The following is an 18,317-nucleotide window of genomic DNA, read 5'->3' as shown; positions in this document are numbered from 1 at the left end:
GCAGTCGCTGTACGGCTTTTTCTGGAAGCAGTTCGGTTCTCTGGAGGTGGTGTCGGGATGCACGTTGGGGATGCTCCGCGACGTCTACGACGGCGACGGCATCAAACTGCGCCGCCGCGAGTACTACACCATGCCGGGCTTCCGCAAGTACGAGAACGACACTGGCCACATCCTGGTGCAGTGGTCGGTGGGCAGCCCCTTCCACTTCGCCGGGTGGCACTGCTCCTGGTGCTTCTCGCCCGAGGGGATCTACTTCAAGCTGGTATCGGCGCAGAACGGAGACTTCCCGCGGTGGGGCGACTACGAGGACAAACGCGACCTCAGCTATATCCGCGATCTGATCCGGACAGGGGGCTGGTTTGATGGCTCCCTGCAGGAATATCCTCCCGTGGAGCCCAAAGAGCACATGTACGCGCCAAAGTACATGCTGGAGCACTACGACAGGTTCCGCTACCTCCTGGAGAACCCTTACAACAAAGTTTCCAGACTTAGCGAGGGGTAGGAATTCCGCCGGGAAAACATTCGTGACATAACTAGTAGGGCCGGAGAGAGGCCTCGGCACTGAGTTCGGGGATGGAACGGTACTGATGAACTTCATCTCTCATTGGAGCTGAACTACATGTATCTCCACCAGGCAGCACTGATGTTGCTGGGATTTCAAATCTCTTAAAAATTATTATTTTGGGGTCAAAAAAGGGAACACTGAATCACTTCCACCATGGATTTACAGAAAGAGCATTGAGGGGATGAAACCACTGGATAAACAGAACCATAGATTTCCTCCTCCCTCCCTTTGTGAGGGTGAGGCCAAACTATCGCTCTTTTTGTCACTCGGCCCATGTCCTCCCTTCCTTCGCCCGCCAATTCAACACGCCTGTTCTCCGAGAGAAAGGGGCAACTTCAGAGAAAAGCCAGGGATAATTCGCAGGCGTGTTCAACCTGTGGAGATGAGAAACTTGGACGTGAAGGACTATTTTGTTTCTGTCTGTGTTTACTAAAGTTTACAGACCGGCTGATGTTCCCGCTTCATTCTCCACCTTCAGATGTCTTCCTGTCATATTTGGCGACCTCCTTCTCAGAAACAGACTTGTGTTCAGATATTAATTTATTCTTTGGTCTCAGTAGAAAAATTGTAAATCCTCTTTAACCCCAGCTTAAATATTTACCACCAAATGAAAAGGAATGACTCAGCGGAGGTGTTTCAAATCATCCAGTACATACCGAATACTCACATCCATCTACATGCACCTTAGACCTGTCTGTGTGTTTCTCAAAAAGTGTGCGTGGTCTGTCTTTGTGTCATGTTGTGACGTTTTGGGCTGTGAAGCAGGGACAAGATCAGAAAGAGGAAATAAAAAGCGAGAGAGAAACATCGGGGGGAGAGGGGGCAAGGAAGACTTTGAGATTTGGAAAACAGCGCGAATGAGAGAACCAGTCGGGGGAAGTTGTCAGTTTTCGTCTCTCTCGTCTCACCAGCTGCGATAACTTTGTTACCTTGGAAACTAAAGTATGTGAAAAAGGGAGACGAGATGGGTGTTGTTGAGATGAGTGGGTGGGTTCACGTCAGGTGAGGCGCTGCAGTGTTCAGACGAGGTCAGCCCTGACTGTAAGTTTTCCCGATTAAATATTCTGTTTTCTATTCAGCTGCCAAGCGTCAGAATGAGTCTTCCAAGCTTTTTCTTTCTCTTATTCCAACTAAAAAACAAACAAACAACAAATATATTCATATACATATACTGTATATGTGTGTCAGTGTTGCTGGATTCCTAAATCTCAACCCCAAATCATTTGGCAAAAGTTGGTGATGGTGTGGACTATTTGGGAAGCATACTTTTGTTAGTGGGTGTGTGTGATGTGGGTTGACGCTGGTGGGAAGCTTGTCAAGGGCAAGGAAATCGAATACAGTAGCAATATTTACGTTGCTACAATGCAGTTCAGAAAGCTCTTCAAGGGACAGATAAGTACCGATCAAAGAACACATTGATTTTTCTTTTAACCGCAGATTGACTGTATCCACCATCTGCTTCTTCAAGGCCTGTCTGGGCTTCACAGATACTGTTTACGTCAGCTTCAGGCACGATACTGTTTCAAGGTGAGGAGTTCCTCGAGAGGAAACAAAAGTTTTAGGGAGAGAAGTCGATCAGTTCCTCAGGGGCGAGGATAGGAAACATATTTAAAGGTAAAAGTTGACAAAAGAGTGACTTTTTTTTCCCCAACCTTTTTCACCTTTTTTAAAAAAAAAAAAGTCCTCGAGTCAGCCGTAGAACTTCAACTCCCTTCTTGTCATCGAGACCACTAAAATCCTTAAAAAGCCTCAGGCAAATGACGGTTAATAATCGGTAACAAAGCTTACCTTGTGAAGCATTTCTTTCCCTCGGGTCATCGCCATGCTGCCTCGTCATGGCTGTAAACTCATGGTGGGAAAATGAGATTAGCCAACAGGCCTCTGACAGTTGTGTCGGGCCTGTGCTGCTGCCTCGATGGCAGCGGGGTCTGCGGCGGCGGCAGCTGTTAGGGGTTTGGAGTTGGTGGTGAGAGCCAGACTCGCATCCAAAATCCAGAAGGGCTGCAGAGAAATGAGCTTTAAATAGGATTTGACACGGGACAGCAGCAGAGGAGGCGACGACAATGGTAGATGTGAGGGTTTTTGTTTCTGAATTAGATTTGCTGCCTTTTGGAGAGGTAATGATTGATTGTGATGGATGAAACAAAACCGAAACAGACGATTAATTTTAAAGGGAGGCAACTTGGATCATGTGTTAGCACTTAAACAGAGGGGGCTTGCATGATTTAGAGATGATAAATCATGAATTCAGGCATGGGGCCATTTTACATTGAAGCACTTCATTTTTATTTGCTCAAATTGTTTTTAATTTTGTGGAAAGTATCCAAGCTTGGGAGTTAAAAAAAAAAAAAAATACAGTTTGAAGTGCGTCCACTGCTGAATTAGTGAATTATTTTTGAGCTTTTCTAGGAAAATACTGTTGATGGATGTTTTCTCATTTCAGTTAACATGAAACTGTCCAAAGTATCTAATTTGATTTACACAAAACAAAATCTTTGACTTTGACTTGAAGGTCTTAAACCACAGCCATGTGCAAGCCTCCCTCTGTCTGTCTTTGTGGTAAAAAAAAAGTGACACAACTGCATGCTGCCATTTTGCCCAAAGAACAAAGAACAAACAAGAACGTTGTGCTTTAAATGCCATCTCAGAAATGTGACCACAGGGGTGACCGTTCGATCCCGTCCAGAACTGGTATGTGTGTGTGTGTGTGTGTGTGTGTGTGTGTGTGTGTGTGTGTGTGTGTGTGTGTGTGTGTGTTACTGCTCTGCTAAGAGGCATTTAACTCAAGTTAAACTCCCAGCTCTCAGCCTGCTGCAATCAGGCTGCACATCTGGTGAACGCCGTGCGTGCACACTGTGCACTTTTCAAATCATTTGTGCGTGTCTGTGGATGTGGATGTGTGCAACAGACAGCGACTCCTGCCAGATAAGGGTGTCTGGCCCTCCGAAAGACAAGCCAGGGTTACTTCCCTTGGCTTGTTGCCCCTTTATCGCCATGGCAACGATCCCCTTGATGAGTTCCTAAGATCCCCAACAGCCTGAAGTCATCAGCTAAGAAAGCAGGCCAATGGGAGAAGAGGTGAGGCAGTGCAGAGGGCATGCGATTGGAGAAATCACAGAACAGTTTTCCAGCTATGGAACCTGACCTGAGTGAAAAATGCAAAACCTCAATCATTTTCAGTAAATGTCACAGCAGTGCTGAGCCGAGAATTGTCACACACACACACACACACACACACACACACACACACACACACACACACACACACACACACACACACACACACACACACACACACACACACACTCAGTGTACGCAATTACCCAGAAAACACCTCTTTTTTTTTTTGTTCTACCTTTTGTTTGTGTTGTCTTTGATTTGACTGGCTCATCACAGTATGCAGACAATTTGCATGAGGAGCAGAAAAGGTAGACAGGAAAAACAGTTGTTTTTTTTAAGCCTGAGCCAGGAATAAAAGATGAAGGGAACTTTTTTTGTTTTTTGTTTTTTTTTTGGACCTAGTTGAAACAGCAAAACAAGAAAACAAGAAGCAGCCCTTTTTTCATACAAAGTCAGCGCTTGCATCAAAGTCAGCGCTTGATGAATGAAGACTGCAATCCAGAGAGAGACATTTTGGAAATAATCCTTCCACCTCTGTTCCCAGTGACAGTCTTATTGGATGAAGCGTGGTTATGACACGGGGGGGAGGGGGGAGGAGGGAGGGTAATAAGCTTGACCGCACAGCTTTGATTTTTCACTTTGATGAGGGAGAGTCATCGCGGCGATGAAATGAAAACCGTCCAAATGAAGGGAGCAGCTCATCAGCCCCGTAAAAGAAAATCTATAAACCAGTGACAGTTTAAGTGAAGATGAGGCTGTGATGTTGAAAGACTGGAGCGGCATCTGCGCCGCCTCGCCGGGCTTGCAATGGATTTAAAGGGGCTCATATCCAAATAGGAGAGTCGGTCTTGCTCAAGGACACTTTGAGCAGATTCTGGTCACTAAGCATTGAGACATTTACAGTTATGTTAGTGGACGATCTAATCGCAGCTCTGGTCTGTTGCTTGATATCACCCTTTTGTCATGATCACACCTAAACCTAGAAATAAAAAAAACCAGGGCTAGTGGAGGTAAAATGAACATAAATGTGTAATTTATTGGTGCGGTAAAATGTAGTTCCTTCTTTCAAAGTTCATTGTTGTTTTACATACAGGAGCCACTTTCATGGGCACGGCAGGAATTGGAGTTCAGAGCAAAGGGTGTGTGACAGGTTTCTCAAGAAATAGCAACCTGTCAAATGAAAGAGCACAAAGTAAGAAGCTGTTAAGTGGTTATTTTTACACAGCACTTATTAACCATTCAATTCATCAGCTTCCCTGCGGCTAAACAGTTTAATTTAGCTTGAAAGTAACTCTGCAGCTCCTAACCTGTAGTCACGCAACATGAAGTCGTCAATCCACAGCTGCTGGAGGCAAGTTTGATCACTGCTTGATGGAGTGTTGTGAAAAAGAAGCCTTTTTAGTTCAGAGTGAGTGAAGGGATGAGGAGAGAGGGAGGAACTTAGGAATTCAATGGAAAGAGAGCGCAAGAAATGATTACGGTGTAAATGATTGATATTTCAGGACTAAATCCAACCAAGCACAAGAATTGAACTTGTTATTAAATGAAAAATAAAGAGACTTAACAACTCCATTTATGGTCTCCCTCCGCTGTTGAGCAGGTGTTTACATTTGCAAGGTTTGCAGACGCAGCAGTGAAATGGTCAATTAAAAGATGACCCAATGGTTTAAACACAGGGCCATGCTGTTCTGATTAGAGATTGGTCTTCAGTTGGTTCCGTTGTCAGTGATCATGCGGGCTTTTGATAGAGTGGCTCAGTCAAGGTAGCCTTCACCAACCTTTTATTTGACCGCTGGAGCCCTGGTCATAACAACACCCACAAAACGGCCCGAGCCATTTCAAATGTTTCACCAAATCTTTGGCGTTTCATTTGATGGTTTGGTCTCGGGCAGTCCGCCAACAAATCGCATGCAGTAAACGTGGCTGCGTGCTTCAGCCGTTTGCAACAGAGGGAATAAATTGAGTGTAAAATGCAAAACCGTCTGGACAGAGCGATGACGCTGCAGACAGGTTTGGAGTTGTGTTGCTAGGAAACAGCTCGCTGTCGGCTTTACTTGCTTTCAGTTATTAATATTAGCAACACGGGAGAACCGTTTGGAAGCTTTATGTTTGAAACTGGAGTGGTGTGGACTTTGGATGTGTGTGCTTTACTGCAGAAATATTTACATCACCGTGGTTGCTGGTTGTCTTCTATACTTCAGTTCCTCAAGTCGCTATCAGTGTCGAGTCAACTCTTGGATATCAGCCAGTTCTCTGATTTTAGAAAAGTTTTGAATGTATTTCAGTTGTTTGATGCAGTTTTGCATTTCCATTCCAAGACATGTAATTTGTGCAGCAAATGCTCGTGTCCTCCAAACACTGGAACATTTCCCACAATGCAACTCGGTAGCATCTTGTTGCCACATCTTCCCTGCCTGTTTAAATATTCATGTCTTTAAAACTTCACGTCACCAGTTTTTTGTTAGAAATTATAAATGAAAGTCTCCAAGCCCGAGCTGAGATAACCTCGATGATCTCACCACGATACCATCAGGTTTTTTTTCTCTAGTTTAAAAATGCTCCTCCAAAGGCACAGAAAAAAACAAAACAACCATTACGTCACCACAGCCTGAATAAGATGAACCACAACTATAGACTCAGTTGTCTCCATTAAACAGGTGAAGTGGCCCTTTAATGTACATTAAGACTGGACAATGTACAAACGTAGGAAACATCCGTCTCAATAGATCTCCATCGGCCTTCAAACCCTCCCACTGTCGGTCCAGCCCTTTCCTCAGCACACGCTCACTAACCATCAACACATGTTTGTGTGTATCCTGCACAGATGTGTTCCTGCAGGGCCGTGTCACCCCACCACCGCCGTCACCCCCCATCTGTTGTTCGCAGAGTAGCTGACTGGCTGCCCCTCCACGGGGCTTCACATGCCTTCACGGCTCTGGACCCCCGCCAGCCCCGGGGCTTCCACCCATTGATCTTTTCCAAGAAACGTTAGCGGCAGGCAGGCAGACCGGAAATCAAAGCGAGGAGGGTGTGGGGGTGCAAAGAAAAGGAGGGCCCATTTTACTGGGGTCCCTGTTTGACCTTGTTGTTCAAGTTATTCTTTCTTCTGTTTCTTTGTGATGGCTCCTTCTTTGGAAACGTGCACATGAAAGGTGCACCGCCTTGGTACAGAACATCTCTTTCCCCTTCTTGACTTTTCAGCTCATAATATTCCAAAATGTGAAGAACATCACGGCTAAATCAGGATAAACACTTGAGGCCCGGAATCAAATTAAAAAAAAAATTAAAAAAAATCAGTTCTTAAAAAAACAATTCTGAAATAGGAACCAGCCTCTCATCAGGCTGTCATCTTAGCTGTAAACATGTTATTATTCTCTTTATGTAAGCGACGGAGAGCACGCCGCAAACTGAGCAATCACGTCTCCTCCGACAGCTGCATCGATGTGTCACCACTGATTGGAACATATTCAGTCTAACCACAAGCACCGCACCCAAACAAGTGCAGGTCTCTCAGCTCCTTCTTTGTGCTTAGTTGGGTTTGGTAATATTACACTAATTATGAATACATGTCAGTAGTGTTAAAGGGTCAATGCAGTCAAATAACAACAAAAAAAGGGAACATTTTCCCAACCTTTCTCCAGTGCTTCTGTAAATTTGCCGTGAATTTGGGATATTCATTTTTGAGGTTTCTGTCACCAGAACCAGTCTTTCTCATAAATACTGTCTACTGAAGACATACTTCTTAAGACAACTACTGACGGTGTGTTTTTTTTTGATTATCTGGAGTCACAGAAACTGTTTTTGGAGGGAGATGTTTGCTGTTGAATTTCTGTTGCTTTGAAACCTACACAAAATATTCCAGTCACCTCAGTTATATAGATGCGATGTGATATCTCCAGACCTGGCCAACATCTATTTAAACATCAACATGGCTGGATACCTCGAAGGCTAAAGGCCTTAACACACTGGGGACGTGACGATTAAAACTCGGCTGTGAATATGTCGCTTCAAAATTATTCATACGGTTCCACTTCCACACAATGTGATTGGTTGATGCTTTTATTTGCAGTGGGAAAACCCAGAAAAATAGACCTCCCTCGTAAAATAAATAATGCTAAATTAATCGCATGAAAAAACGCCCCCAGTGCGTAAAGACCTAAAGTGAGGATATTTTTAGACTTTTATTAATCCCACAGCGGGGAAATTTGGATGAGCTAACCCCTTAAAGCAGTAGAAAGTTTTTCTTCCACAGAGAAGTAAAACCTTCCTTTTGTTTACGGCCTTGTTAGTGAGTAAATCAATTGGCTGCAGTCAGGTTATGTTCAGAAAAGCTGCCAACTCGTGTAAAAAAGGGGGCCTGGGAACTAATTTGCTCTATCACACGATGAAGTGAGCGTCACCGCAGCAAAGAAACACATTAAATTAGCTGCAGTTTAAAAGCAGTATTGAATATGAAATAGTGGAAACGTTTGTAATGATGACTGGGGAAGTCCGCCTCTGTAAACATGTCAGGTTTTATCATATGAATGTGTATGGGATTTATGGTAGAGGTGTGTGTGTGTGTGTGTGTGTGCGTGTGCGTGTGTGTGTGTAAGTCAGGAGTCATAACACTTGTATGTGTTACAGGACAGATTGTTGGCTTCAGGGTGGGCGTGGGCCGACTCTGGTCCCGGAGTCCATATGTTGTGACACGGCAGATCAAACAGATGAAAGTCAGCGCGGCGGCGCGGAGACAGATGGACGAGGTGACACATACGTGCACGAGAAGTCGCGCGGGCAGACAGGCCGACACCTGGCTACAGATCAAATGCCAAAAGAAATCGGCGGGGAGGGATGAGCGGATGTGTTTGCGTGGCAGATTATGTGGCCAAAAGTATACGGACACGCTTGCCACTGCGTTTGCGCGTGGTGTTGGTGGGTGGGCGGTTGTCACAGTTTGGGTAAGGCTCACTTATGGAAAATCGTAAAGCTCCTGAAAACTTGAATTCATATTTTGCCGTACATATTCCCAAACAATATTAAATATTCATGACTAATTATGCAGGAAGCAAACTAAACCATATCCCCAGGTGCTTATAAGGTGTCGGTTTGGTTCGATCCGACTCCCCGAGTCTAAATTCCGACTGGTGCACAGAAATATGACGTCACTTTTTTCTACCGCAGTCCTGCCCACTTCAGATCGATTACCAAGAAAAGTGGAAAAACAGAAATCTCCAGTGGCGTGCTAACTTTGTCAGAAAATATTGCGCCCATATTCCCATCATTCTCTTAAAGAAGGTGATTGGCCTTGAATGTGATATATTTGACTGCTGAGTTACAGCAGGAGATGAATCCACACACACCGAGGCGTGGTGCTTGGGTGTCCGCATACACGTCCATGTAGTGTGTGTTCGTTCCTTTTCGAGTGGCTTGTGTGTGATCTACTTTGTAACTCGAGTCTCCCTCCAATTCTCAGAAACTTGCAGCTCCTTAGCAGCCCTGACCTGCGCTGAGGCAGAGAGAGAGAGACAGAAAGCAAAGCGACGGGGTTAGAAAAAGGCAAACGGAGGGGAGGGAAGAGTTGAGGGGGAAAGAGGGTGAGTGCGAGCCTCCAGAGGGGTTTGAATTCCCCCACAATGAGAATCAGAAACAGAGACAGAGAAGGAAAGAGGGAGGGGACGATCCGTACAATCACAGGCTTTCCACATGTATTGTCTCTACCCATTTTTTAATTTTGGTTTGCACTTATGCTTTTATGTGAAGTCAATCGATGTGTCTTTCCGTCTGGGGTTTTTGTTTTAAAAAGTTTGAATATTGTTCCTGGTGGAAGTCGGAGGAACAGAGAGGGATAGGTGATGAGTGTCTCTGTTTTTCTATTTAACTTTGTTTTTGTACTTTTTTTGTAACTTCATCCACTTGGCAGCTTGATATTTAATGTCTTTTAAGGCAGCGTGTGTGTGTGTGTGTGTGTGTGTGTGTGTGAGTGAATGTGTATGTGTTATGCTCATAATCACTGTCTTAGCCTACCGCTAAAATAGACGTCCACTCCACCTTGCAGATCTTTTACCTCCTTTGATGCCGCAAAGGGGACTTCATACTGTGGCGGCCATCTTATTTGCTCTCTGGGACTGTTTTTTTTTTTTTTTTTTTTTTTTGATGACATCATCTTTTCCTCACGACCTTAACAGCATCACAAAACCACTTGATTTATGTGTTGCTTTTTTGTTTTCTTTTCTTTATGTTGCTGTTCTTTGACCGGTTTATATACACACGGCAGATACACTCTCAGATAGCTACCGCACATACACACATATACACACATGCTCACAAAGACACACACACACACACACACACACACACACACACACACACACACAGTACAGCCTCTGTTTTTTACTGTGGTCTGATTGTGGCCGTGTCTTCTGCTGGTCAAACAGTAAGACTACTGTAGGCGCTCTGTTTATGCCCTCGCTGTTATGTGATCGCTATGAAGGCTTGCCATTGTGTGACCAAAAAACATTTTTGTCGTCGCTCAGCCACTCAGAACCGGTTTGGGCTTGAGTCCTGACCTGAGCACAACCCAGGATACAGACAGAAAAAAAAAAGACACTGCCATTTCTGCCCTCATCTTTTTTTGTTTTTTGTCTATCACAAAGCAAAGTGGTGCTGGTTCGATGCTTTTTTGTGTTTTCTTTGTGTTGTCCTTCCTCCAAATAGACAAAAGATGTCAAAAAACTAAAAAATAATAATTATTTGGAAAAAAGCTTTTTATTTGAGTTGCATGCTGAAATACAGATCGTACTTCTGCCTGTAAAACTATGAATAGCACCTTATTGGAGGGTGGTTTTGTGGTTTTTTTTTTATGCATACATACATATATATATATATATATATGGGGGATGTACACAGTTTTTTCATTTCTAATTTTGATAAAATATGTAACTATTAGCTAATCAGGCAATGTATGTATTTTAAACAGGGTTATTATTTTTTATGGTTGTTAATTCCAGGTTTCATTACAACTGATTCAGTCACTGTTCTTTGTTGTAGGACGGCTTCACTCAGCAGCATCAGGAAATGAGTCAGAGGCTGGTGTGCATGCAAAAAGATTTCCATAAATGGATTGTGATACTTGTTTTAAAAAAAAGTTTCACTCCATAGATCTGTGTTCTTTCATTCTTTGATAAAAGACACGAATAAATGAAGCGTTCATCCAACAACTTTTATGGAATAAATCTTAAAACCAGCTACTTCTCCCTTGAATGAAAACATTGTTGTAAGATGGACAAATGTCATCGCTGCTGCTTAGTGAAGCATCATCTGCATCTACTTACACACACACACACACTGGCCTGTCTTTACACAGTGACCACTAGGGGGCGTTCCTGTTGTCCCGTCTCATACCACACATATACAAACACTGCCTCCGCCTTCCGTCCATCTTGTCCTTGCAAAAGGACAAATAACACTGACATGTTGTTCAGACACATACTCATCAACAGTACAGCCTTGGCAGATGACTGGCGCTCGGCATGGTGCTGCCACCCGGTCTCATGTCCCTGGGGCAGAGTGCTGTCTGCAGCCAATTAACCAACAGGGCTGTTTGCCAGGTCCATAGCCACCTAATCCTCTCCACCCCCCCACCCCCACCGGTTTGCCAGAATTAGCCCTCCATCTTTACACAGACGTTTTTTGTTTTTGTTTTTGTGTGTGTTAAAAGGAAAAAAAAAAAAGGTTTAATACAGTTTGCAATATAAGAGGGAAAATGAAAATAGGGTAGTCGTTCGGGTGTTTAATTTTCGGGTGAAATTGAGTGGGGTTGCAGCACTTTTTTTTTTTAAAAATTAAAATTTTATCTAGAAACAAGTCACTCCTTTTCAATTTCATTTAAATTAATGTTTGCAAAAGCTGGAAAAAAGCAAAGAAATTCCTTTTTTTTTAATTTTATTTTTGACACAACAGCTACATATGAGCGTACGCTACAGCATATTGTGATATTGTACAATACCACAACCTGTATCCCCTGCCTCCCTCTGTCCCCATGCACTGATAATGATTGTAAATGGTTGCATAGTTTTATTTTTTTATATCATTGTTGGGGCTTCTTTTTGATTCTAGGGTAGTTTTTGTTTTAGTTTTTTTTTTTTTTTAATTTGATGCTGATATTTTGAAACCGTTCAATGAGTCTTCGTGGGAAAGTGTACGTGTGTGCGCGAGAGTGTGTGTATGTGTGTATGTGTGTATGTGTGTATGTACTGTAGCTTCATGTGTGGGAGAACAGAGAGAGAGAGAATGGGCGTGTTTGTTTAGTGGCTCCGTGTTCAGCTCCCAGTGCACATCAGCCCTCTGCCTGTGTTCATCAATGTGCCAGTGTGTTCAGGTGTTCCCTTGCCTCCACATCCATTCATCCAAATGAAGAGAAAGAGAACAGGAGGAGGAAGAGGAGAAGGAAGAGGGCCTTTTCCCCTCAGGGGGAATACAAACATAAAAAATGTAAACGAGAGAAGATACTTTTGAAAAAAAGGATATTTTTCTCCTCTGCGGGGTCACAAAGAAGAGTGTAAATTTCTAAGTTAATTGAAAATGATGAATAAAGAAGCTCATTTGTTCTCTATATGAATGGCTGTATGTTAACCATGAACAAAAAGTAATGAGTTCTATGACAAAGACATATAATAAATTAATTTTAAAATTTTAATAGTGCTGTCTGCGGGTTTCTGAGTTCGAATAATCTGTGGAGGTGTCGGTGATGACGTGTGTGTGTGATTGTGTGTGTGTGTGTGTGTGTGTAGATTGCGGTGATTTGCATCATCTATCTTTCATCTCACTAGAGGGCAGCACTGAAACACACATCATTGCATCTCATTAAGATCCATCAGTGCAAACGTTGCATTGTTTTGGAAACATTTTTCATAAGAAACCTTCTAATGTTTAAAAATCCTAATGGAAAGAGAGGTATTTTATTTGATTACATGCTGTGCTTGCCTACAAAACACCAGCATAATTATGCATTACAAATTGAAAATAAACATGTAATGTGTGCGGTTATTACAGGGAATATTGATGACTTTTTAATTCATTTTTGCAGAGTGAACGGTGTTCTACATTTCAGCAACTCTGACCAGATTTGCAGCACTGAAACACAAATTCTCATCCCGGCTAACATGTTAGGCTCAAAATTGTCGATTGCCCCCTTTTGAGAATCCTCCGATCCTTAATGCTTTGTGCACTTCTGTGATGGACTAAATTGAACTGCCAACATGTGTCAGTAACTGAGACAGTTCGATCAAATAATTACCTTATAAATAATTGAGTGAGGAAAATGAAATAAGAGATTTTGACGCGGTCCCCTCATTAAGACAAGGGCAACAGAACACTGTAAATAAATGCCGGACCGTGATTGTTGGTGAGAATCTGAACTACGCTCACATCTGTCGAACAGAGAACTGTTAGCTTGGCCAAACACAAAGATTTGAAACGGGGAAACATCAAGTGTAGCTGAGACAATAAACTCAATTCATGAAATAAGTATTTGACTACTGACTTCGTGTCGTGACGTTTTCGAGTCTCCATTGATTGTTTATAAGCCGAGAAATGGTTTCTTGAGGTAAGTCTGGAAAACTGCAAACCTGTCAATTTAGACTCAAGAGTGTTATCGAACTATCATCTCGTATAACTCATTGAAAGAAAAAAGACGATTGTCCAACATGTGAAACTAAAAATGTCTTCAATCATCCTCCCAAAAGGAACCTGCAATACGGTCAACCTCGGCTTTTAGCGACCCCTTTAGTAGCTGTTCACTTTGGCAGGTTGGTGATTGAGACTCATCAATAAAATTATAGTAATGATCTGGGGGATTTGAATTTAAAAACGGTGACGGGTGACGTTATCACTATAGGTGCTGCCAAAGAGAACAGAACAGACGTCTTTGAGATTGAGTTAAATTTGTACCAGTTGCAGGCTACAGCTGCAGTTGCTAGAATGGCCACTCAAGGGTGGCTCCAAAAGTGAGTCGTTCCCCACAGACCACATGTAAAAATGTCCAATTTTACACCATAAATAAACATGTTTTGCAGCCTGGTACAAAAACAGTTTTGGTCTCCATAATTTCCCCGTTCATGACAACTGCATGGAGGTGAACTGTTATATAACTAACCTGTTTAGGCTTTAAGTTGTGCATAATTAAGGGCTTTAAGTGACAGGAGGATGCCATGACAGCCGGCTGGTTTGCCTGCAGGTGTCAGCAACTGGGCTTCATTCGGTCCGCCTCCACACATGCACCACCTCTTTGATCATTTTTGGAGGATCTGGAAGTAAGGCCGAGACCGGCACTGCCAAAGGTGCTCAAAACCACTCTTCAAGAGACTTTTGGGTGACAGAACTGAGGTTACGTCCATTTTTTTGTGTGCGATCTACGGTTGGAGACCACCTGTAGTAAAGACTATGACTTTGTTAAACCAACATGGAGAAAAAAACCACACAAACACACTGACCCAAAATGTCTCCATATTTAACCACATCAGTCAAGCTTTTCTTCTCAACACTCAAAACAAAAACTGAGGCCATGACACCACCATGACACCACCATGACACCACCATGACACATCTAGTGGGGAGGAGGCAGCGACTTTATGTCTAAACATCCAGTTAATGTCCAGCTGAAGTGCCAGATGAGCCACAGTGGTCCAAGGGTGTAACAGCTCCCAGCCCAGCCACACAGACCGAGGAATGTACTGCTGTTGTTTTTCTCAGTCTGAAACAAAGACAATGAGCCACAAACAAAAGGCCTTTAAATATCTGAAGACACAGAGAGCCGACGGCTGCCTGTACAGTACAGACATAGCAAATACACAGATACAGGCAGCCAGCAGAAAGCATGAAAATACACACTGACAAGGACAAGTGTGAATATTTGTGCTGCATGTAATCATGAAAAAGCAACAAATACCAGTGTAGAATAAACAGGTTGCTTCTTTCCCCCATTAAAGGCACAAACCACTGACTGCCACGCGACCCCGAAGCCGAATGTTTCCACCTCGATGCTTCAGAGTTTCTGGCTCATTGTGGGATTTCTTGTGGCCTTCAAACAATAAATCAAATGATGCGAATGAAGTCACTTGTATGGCAAGTGACAAGTATAGTTAGCCAACTATACAGTCCCTCTTCAGATCCATGGAGCATTTTATCATCTTTCAGCTCACTGTTTTAGGTTTTTGTCCTGCAATTTGTTTCACTCTCATCACCTCCACAACAAAATACAAATGTTTTCATCGATAAAGCCCTAAAAACCCACTGTACACTACTTTCTGATCACCAAACAGCAGACAGAGGGTTGGCAACTGATGTCAGTGCTCATAGTGGAGCATTTATCAGCCAAAGCCCAGATATTTCCCGAGTCAGCAGAGACCAAAAGAGGGAGGGAATATTGATATTACTTTCAGGTTGCTACTCTACTCTGATTGAATGATCCACTCAATATCTAAAGGTGTTTTCACACCTGAAAGTCCAGACAGAGGTCCTCACGTTCTTAACATTTAATCCAGTTCTTCTTGGTTTCATATTGCAATTTTGCAAGTGCACTTAATAACGTTGCATGACACACCTACGTCCCTGCACTTGACATGAATTGGTTTGTAGAGTGTGCATGACATCGGCGCGTTGTCAGTTCACCAGGTAGCCTTTTACATTTGAATGGAGAAAAATGAATGAACATATTAATTTTGTTGCCACTAGGCTATATCATTATTATTTTATGACTTATTTTAGAACTTTTGTCGTTTTAATGCGTTTTTCAAGTTTAGTCAAGTTTTATTATTTTGTCCCAGTATGCCACTGCAGCTTTACTTCTTTTTTTTTAATTGTTAATGACAATAATTGTTATGCTGCCATAATTTCCTGTAATTGATCCAGAAGTCTAAACTATCCAGAAAGCACCTTAAATTGAGAGCTGTTTCTGAACAAGTTAGTGATATGAACATAAATGATATCTGAATGCTAATGTTTGTTTTACACCTTCTTTCAAATGCTTTCGAATCTTCCTTGTGGGTTATATACAGATCCTTAAATGTCAAACTACATCAAACTTTAACATGCAACCTGTTTTTTCGTTCATTACATTTTCACTGTAACAGTATTATTTACATCCCCAGTGGATAAATCAATTTCACTAAATGAGACTGGATTACCAAATCCACAAACTGATTAAAACTGTTCCTTTTTTTATGCAGTCCTTTTGGAGTTTACAACAAAGCTGCTCGCGCCTTTATGACACTGATGTACACAACAGTGATTTCTGTTCAGTTCTGAATAGGACCTTCTCGTTAAATGCCTGGTATTTGATCCAAGGTCTGTAGTTAGATAAACAGCACCTTTTTTAAGTTCCTTCTGTACTTATGTCGTGAGGTGTACTCTATAAATCACAGTCACATTACATTCTTTAAAAACCTCAGGGGTCTGTTCAGATTGAAAAGCTCCATCGGGACTATCAAACACACCACTGACAGATATCCTCATCAGGCAGAACCTATCATCCATCATGCAGTATTCAGCTGCGCTGCCTCCTGAGACTTGCTGTTTCTTCATGGTAGTAAAATTGATAACCGACCACAAGTTTCTTTGTAGATTAGCATTTGAATGAAAGCAGGAATCAATGGTGCATTATGCATTATTAAAATTGATATATGAATTATGATTCACATTTATTGTTGGAGTCGGGACAGGGCTGATTGTGCCTCGTACAGTAACGGTACAGCTCTTTTCTGGTTTTGTAGTCACATCACATCTTTACTGATTCACATTTCCACCTTGATGCAAATCATGCTTTTTGCAATGGATCAAGAAACTGTAAATATTTAAGATTTAAAATCTAAATGTGTCTTTTAGAAAAAAATAACCATATTAGCATAATAAATACACTATATTAATCATATCCTTAAACTTTGCATTTGTTCTCCTTTCTTTTTAATTACGTATTTACATTCGCATACTTGCATTAGCCTACATTAGCAGGCCCTAAATTAAGTTCATCTCTAAACTTTGTAAAATCCCTTTAGTTTTTTTCCTAATTGCTGAGTAACAGCACCATCACAGCAGCTAATGACCCTTCAATTAAGATGTTTTTCACTGAAATTAACAGTAACTATGCCATGTATGGAACAGAGACCGATAATTAAATGTACTGTTGTGCAAAATTGAATTATGAAGCAGGAAATGGCTCCAAAGCGACAAAGAAAAAAACAGAAACAGAAAGAGTTTTTTCTGCAGGAGTGATGAATGGCTGTGGTTGATCAGCGCACAACAGCATGTAACATTCTTGGTACATTGGGGCTAAGTTGTGAATCAGTCATTTTCAATTAACAAATGACCACAAATTTTTGCCTTGAGGCATTTCTGTGTTATAGAATAGAATATAAACTGTATCGCACATAGCAACCAGCTTTATGTAAATGATCTACACATTTGAAAGGTGATCCAAGTTACAAAGCACTGACACATGTTCCACATTTCATACGAATGTCTAGATTGAGTGGGCTGAAATACCCATAGGCAGTTTTTCAAGTGATAAATACACATTATAAACATTCAAAGTTAAATATGACATGCTTTATGAAAAGCCAGTTTTACTCAGGGGCATATGGCCCTTTTTTCTTTCTACATAAACAGAAGAAAAGACATGATGGAAAAATAGCTTTGTTTATTAAAACTGTACATCTTTCTCCAGTAACGAGGGGTGTGTGTACAAGACAAACAGAAGAAAAGCACTGCTAGCAAGGATAATATCCTCTTTCATAATGTAAACAATTCACCAGGAGGAGCAGCTGTACAACAAATACAGGCAAATAAAGCAATGCTACCATTTGCAATCGGATGGTTCTTACTTCGGATGGAGTATTTTCTGCCAAGGGATGCAGCTAATGTAAACAGCTGTTTTCGAAGTGAGACAGGTGTCAGCATCTGAACCTCAAAAAGACAAACACTGCTTCCATTCCCCTGCTGATGTGGTCTCAGGTGCAGGATCAGGTTTGCCCTGCTGCCAGAATCAGAATTTTTACAAACTTTACACAGCACTGCGGTCAGTTTCACACCAGGCTTACCAAACTATTTCCATATCATTGAAGTCATATCGGAAGTCTTTCTTCTGTGTTATATCGTTGTTGTCAATTATTGCTGCCCATTATTCCAGCCCCATATCCTGACAAACCATATAAGACACACAGTCCACGAGACGATTGTGTCAGTATTACAATTTGCCTCCCTTAGCCATCATACGTGTATGAAAAGGATCTAAGAAGGAAGTCATGTGATTAGCGGATTAGATTCATATTCGGGGCACCACTTTCTGTCTTGCAGAAAGAATCAAGATTTAATTTTAATAGGCTGTATAGGCTCATATACAAGTGATCAGTCAACATAGTCTGAACTGTGATTTCTGCATTTAGGGATTTCTTTCAATATCCTCCAGGAAATACACAAAAACAAGCGCTTGGTCTATAAGGATATTTATTGAACATTATTTACACCAAGAATAAACTATGTGAATATATATTGTAGTTATGGATCATGGATGTGATGAATAGGATTTCTAAAATATAGAGGGGTGATGGTGGGAACGAATAATAGTTAGGTTATTAAAAACTGAGCTAGTTCCTGATAT

General features: G+C 41.9%; 1 protein-coding gene across 2 annotated transcripts in view; it reads left to right on the top strand.

The window, feature by feature from the left end:
• mgat3b (beta-1,4-mannosyl-glycoprotein 4-beta-N-acetylglucosaminyltransferase b) overlaps positions 1–13,141 on the top strand; it is an 80,859-nt gene extending 67,718 nt beyond the window's left edge. For both annotated transcript variants that reach the window (XM_069168310.1, XM_069168309.1), the window contains one exon: positions 5–13,141. In XM_069168310.1, the coding sequence (XP_069024411.1) occupies positions 5–502 (498 nt within the window). In that variant the 3' untranslated portion in view covers positions 503–13,141. The remainder of the gene's footprint in view (positions 1–4) is intronic.
• Positions 13,142–18,317: the final 5,176 nt, after the last annotated feature.

The sequence above is a fragment of the Embiotoca jacksoni genome, unplaced genomic scaffold (genome assembly GCF_022577435.1).
Source record: "Embiotoca jacksoni isolate LCO1_2020_lvr unplaced genomic scaffold, fEmbJac1.0.p SCAF_4, whole genome shotgun sequence".
NCBI lineage: Eukaryota > Metazoa > Chordata > Actinopteri > Embiotocidae > Embiotoca > Embiotoca jacksoni.
Note: the sequence above shows the minus strand (reverse complement) of the source record. Positions and strands in the feature narration are given on the sequence as shown.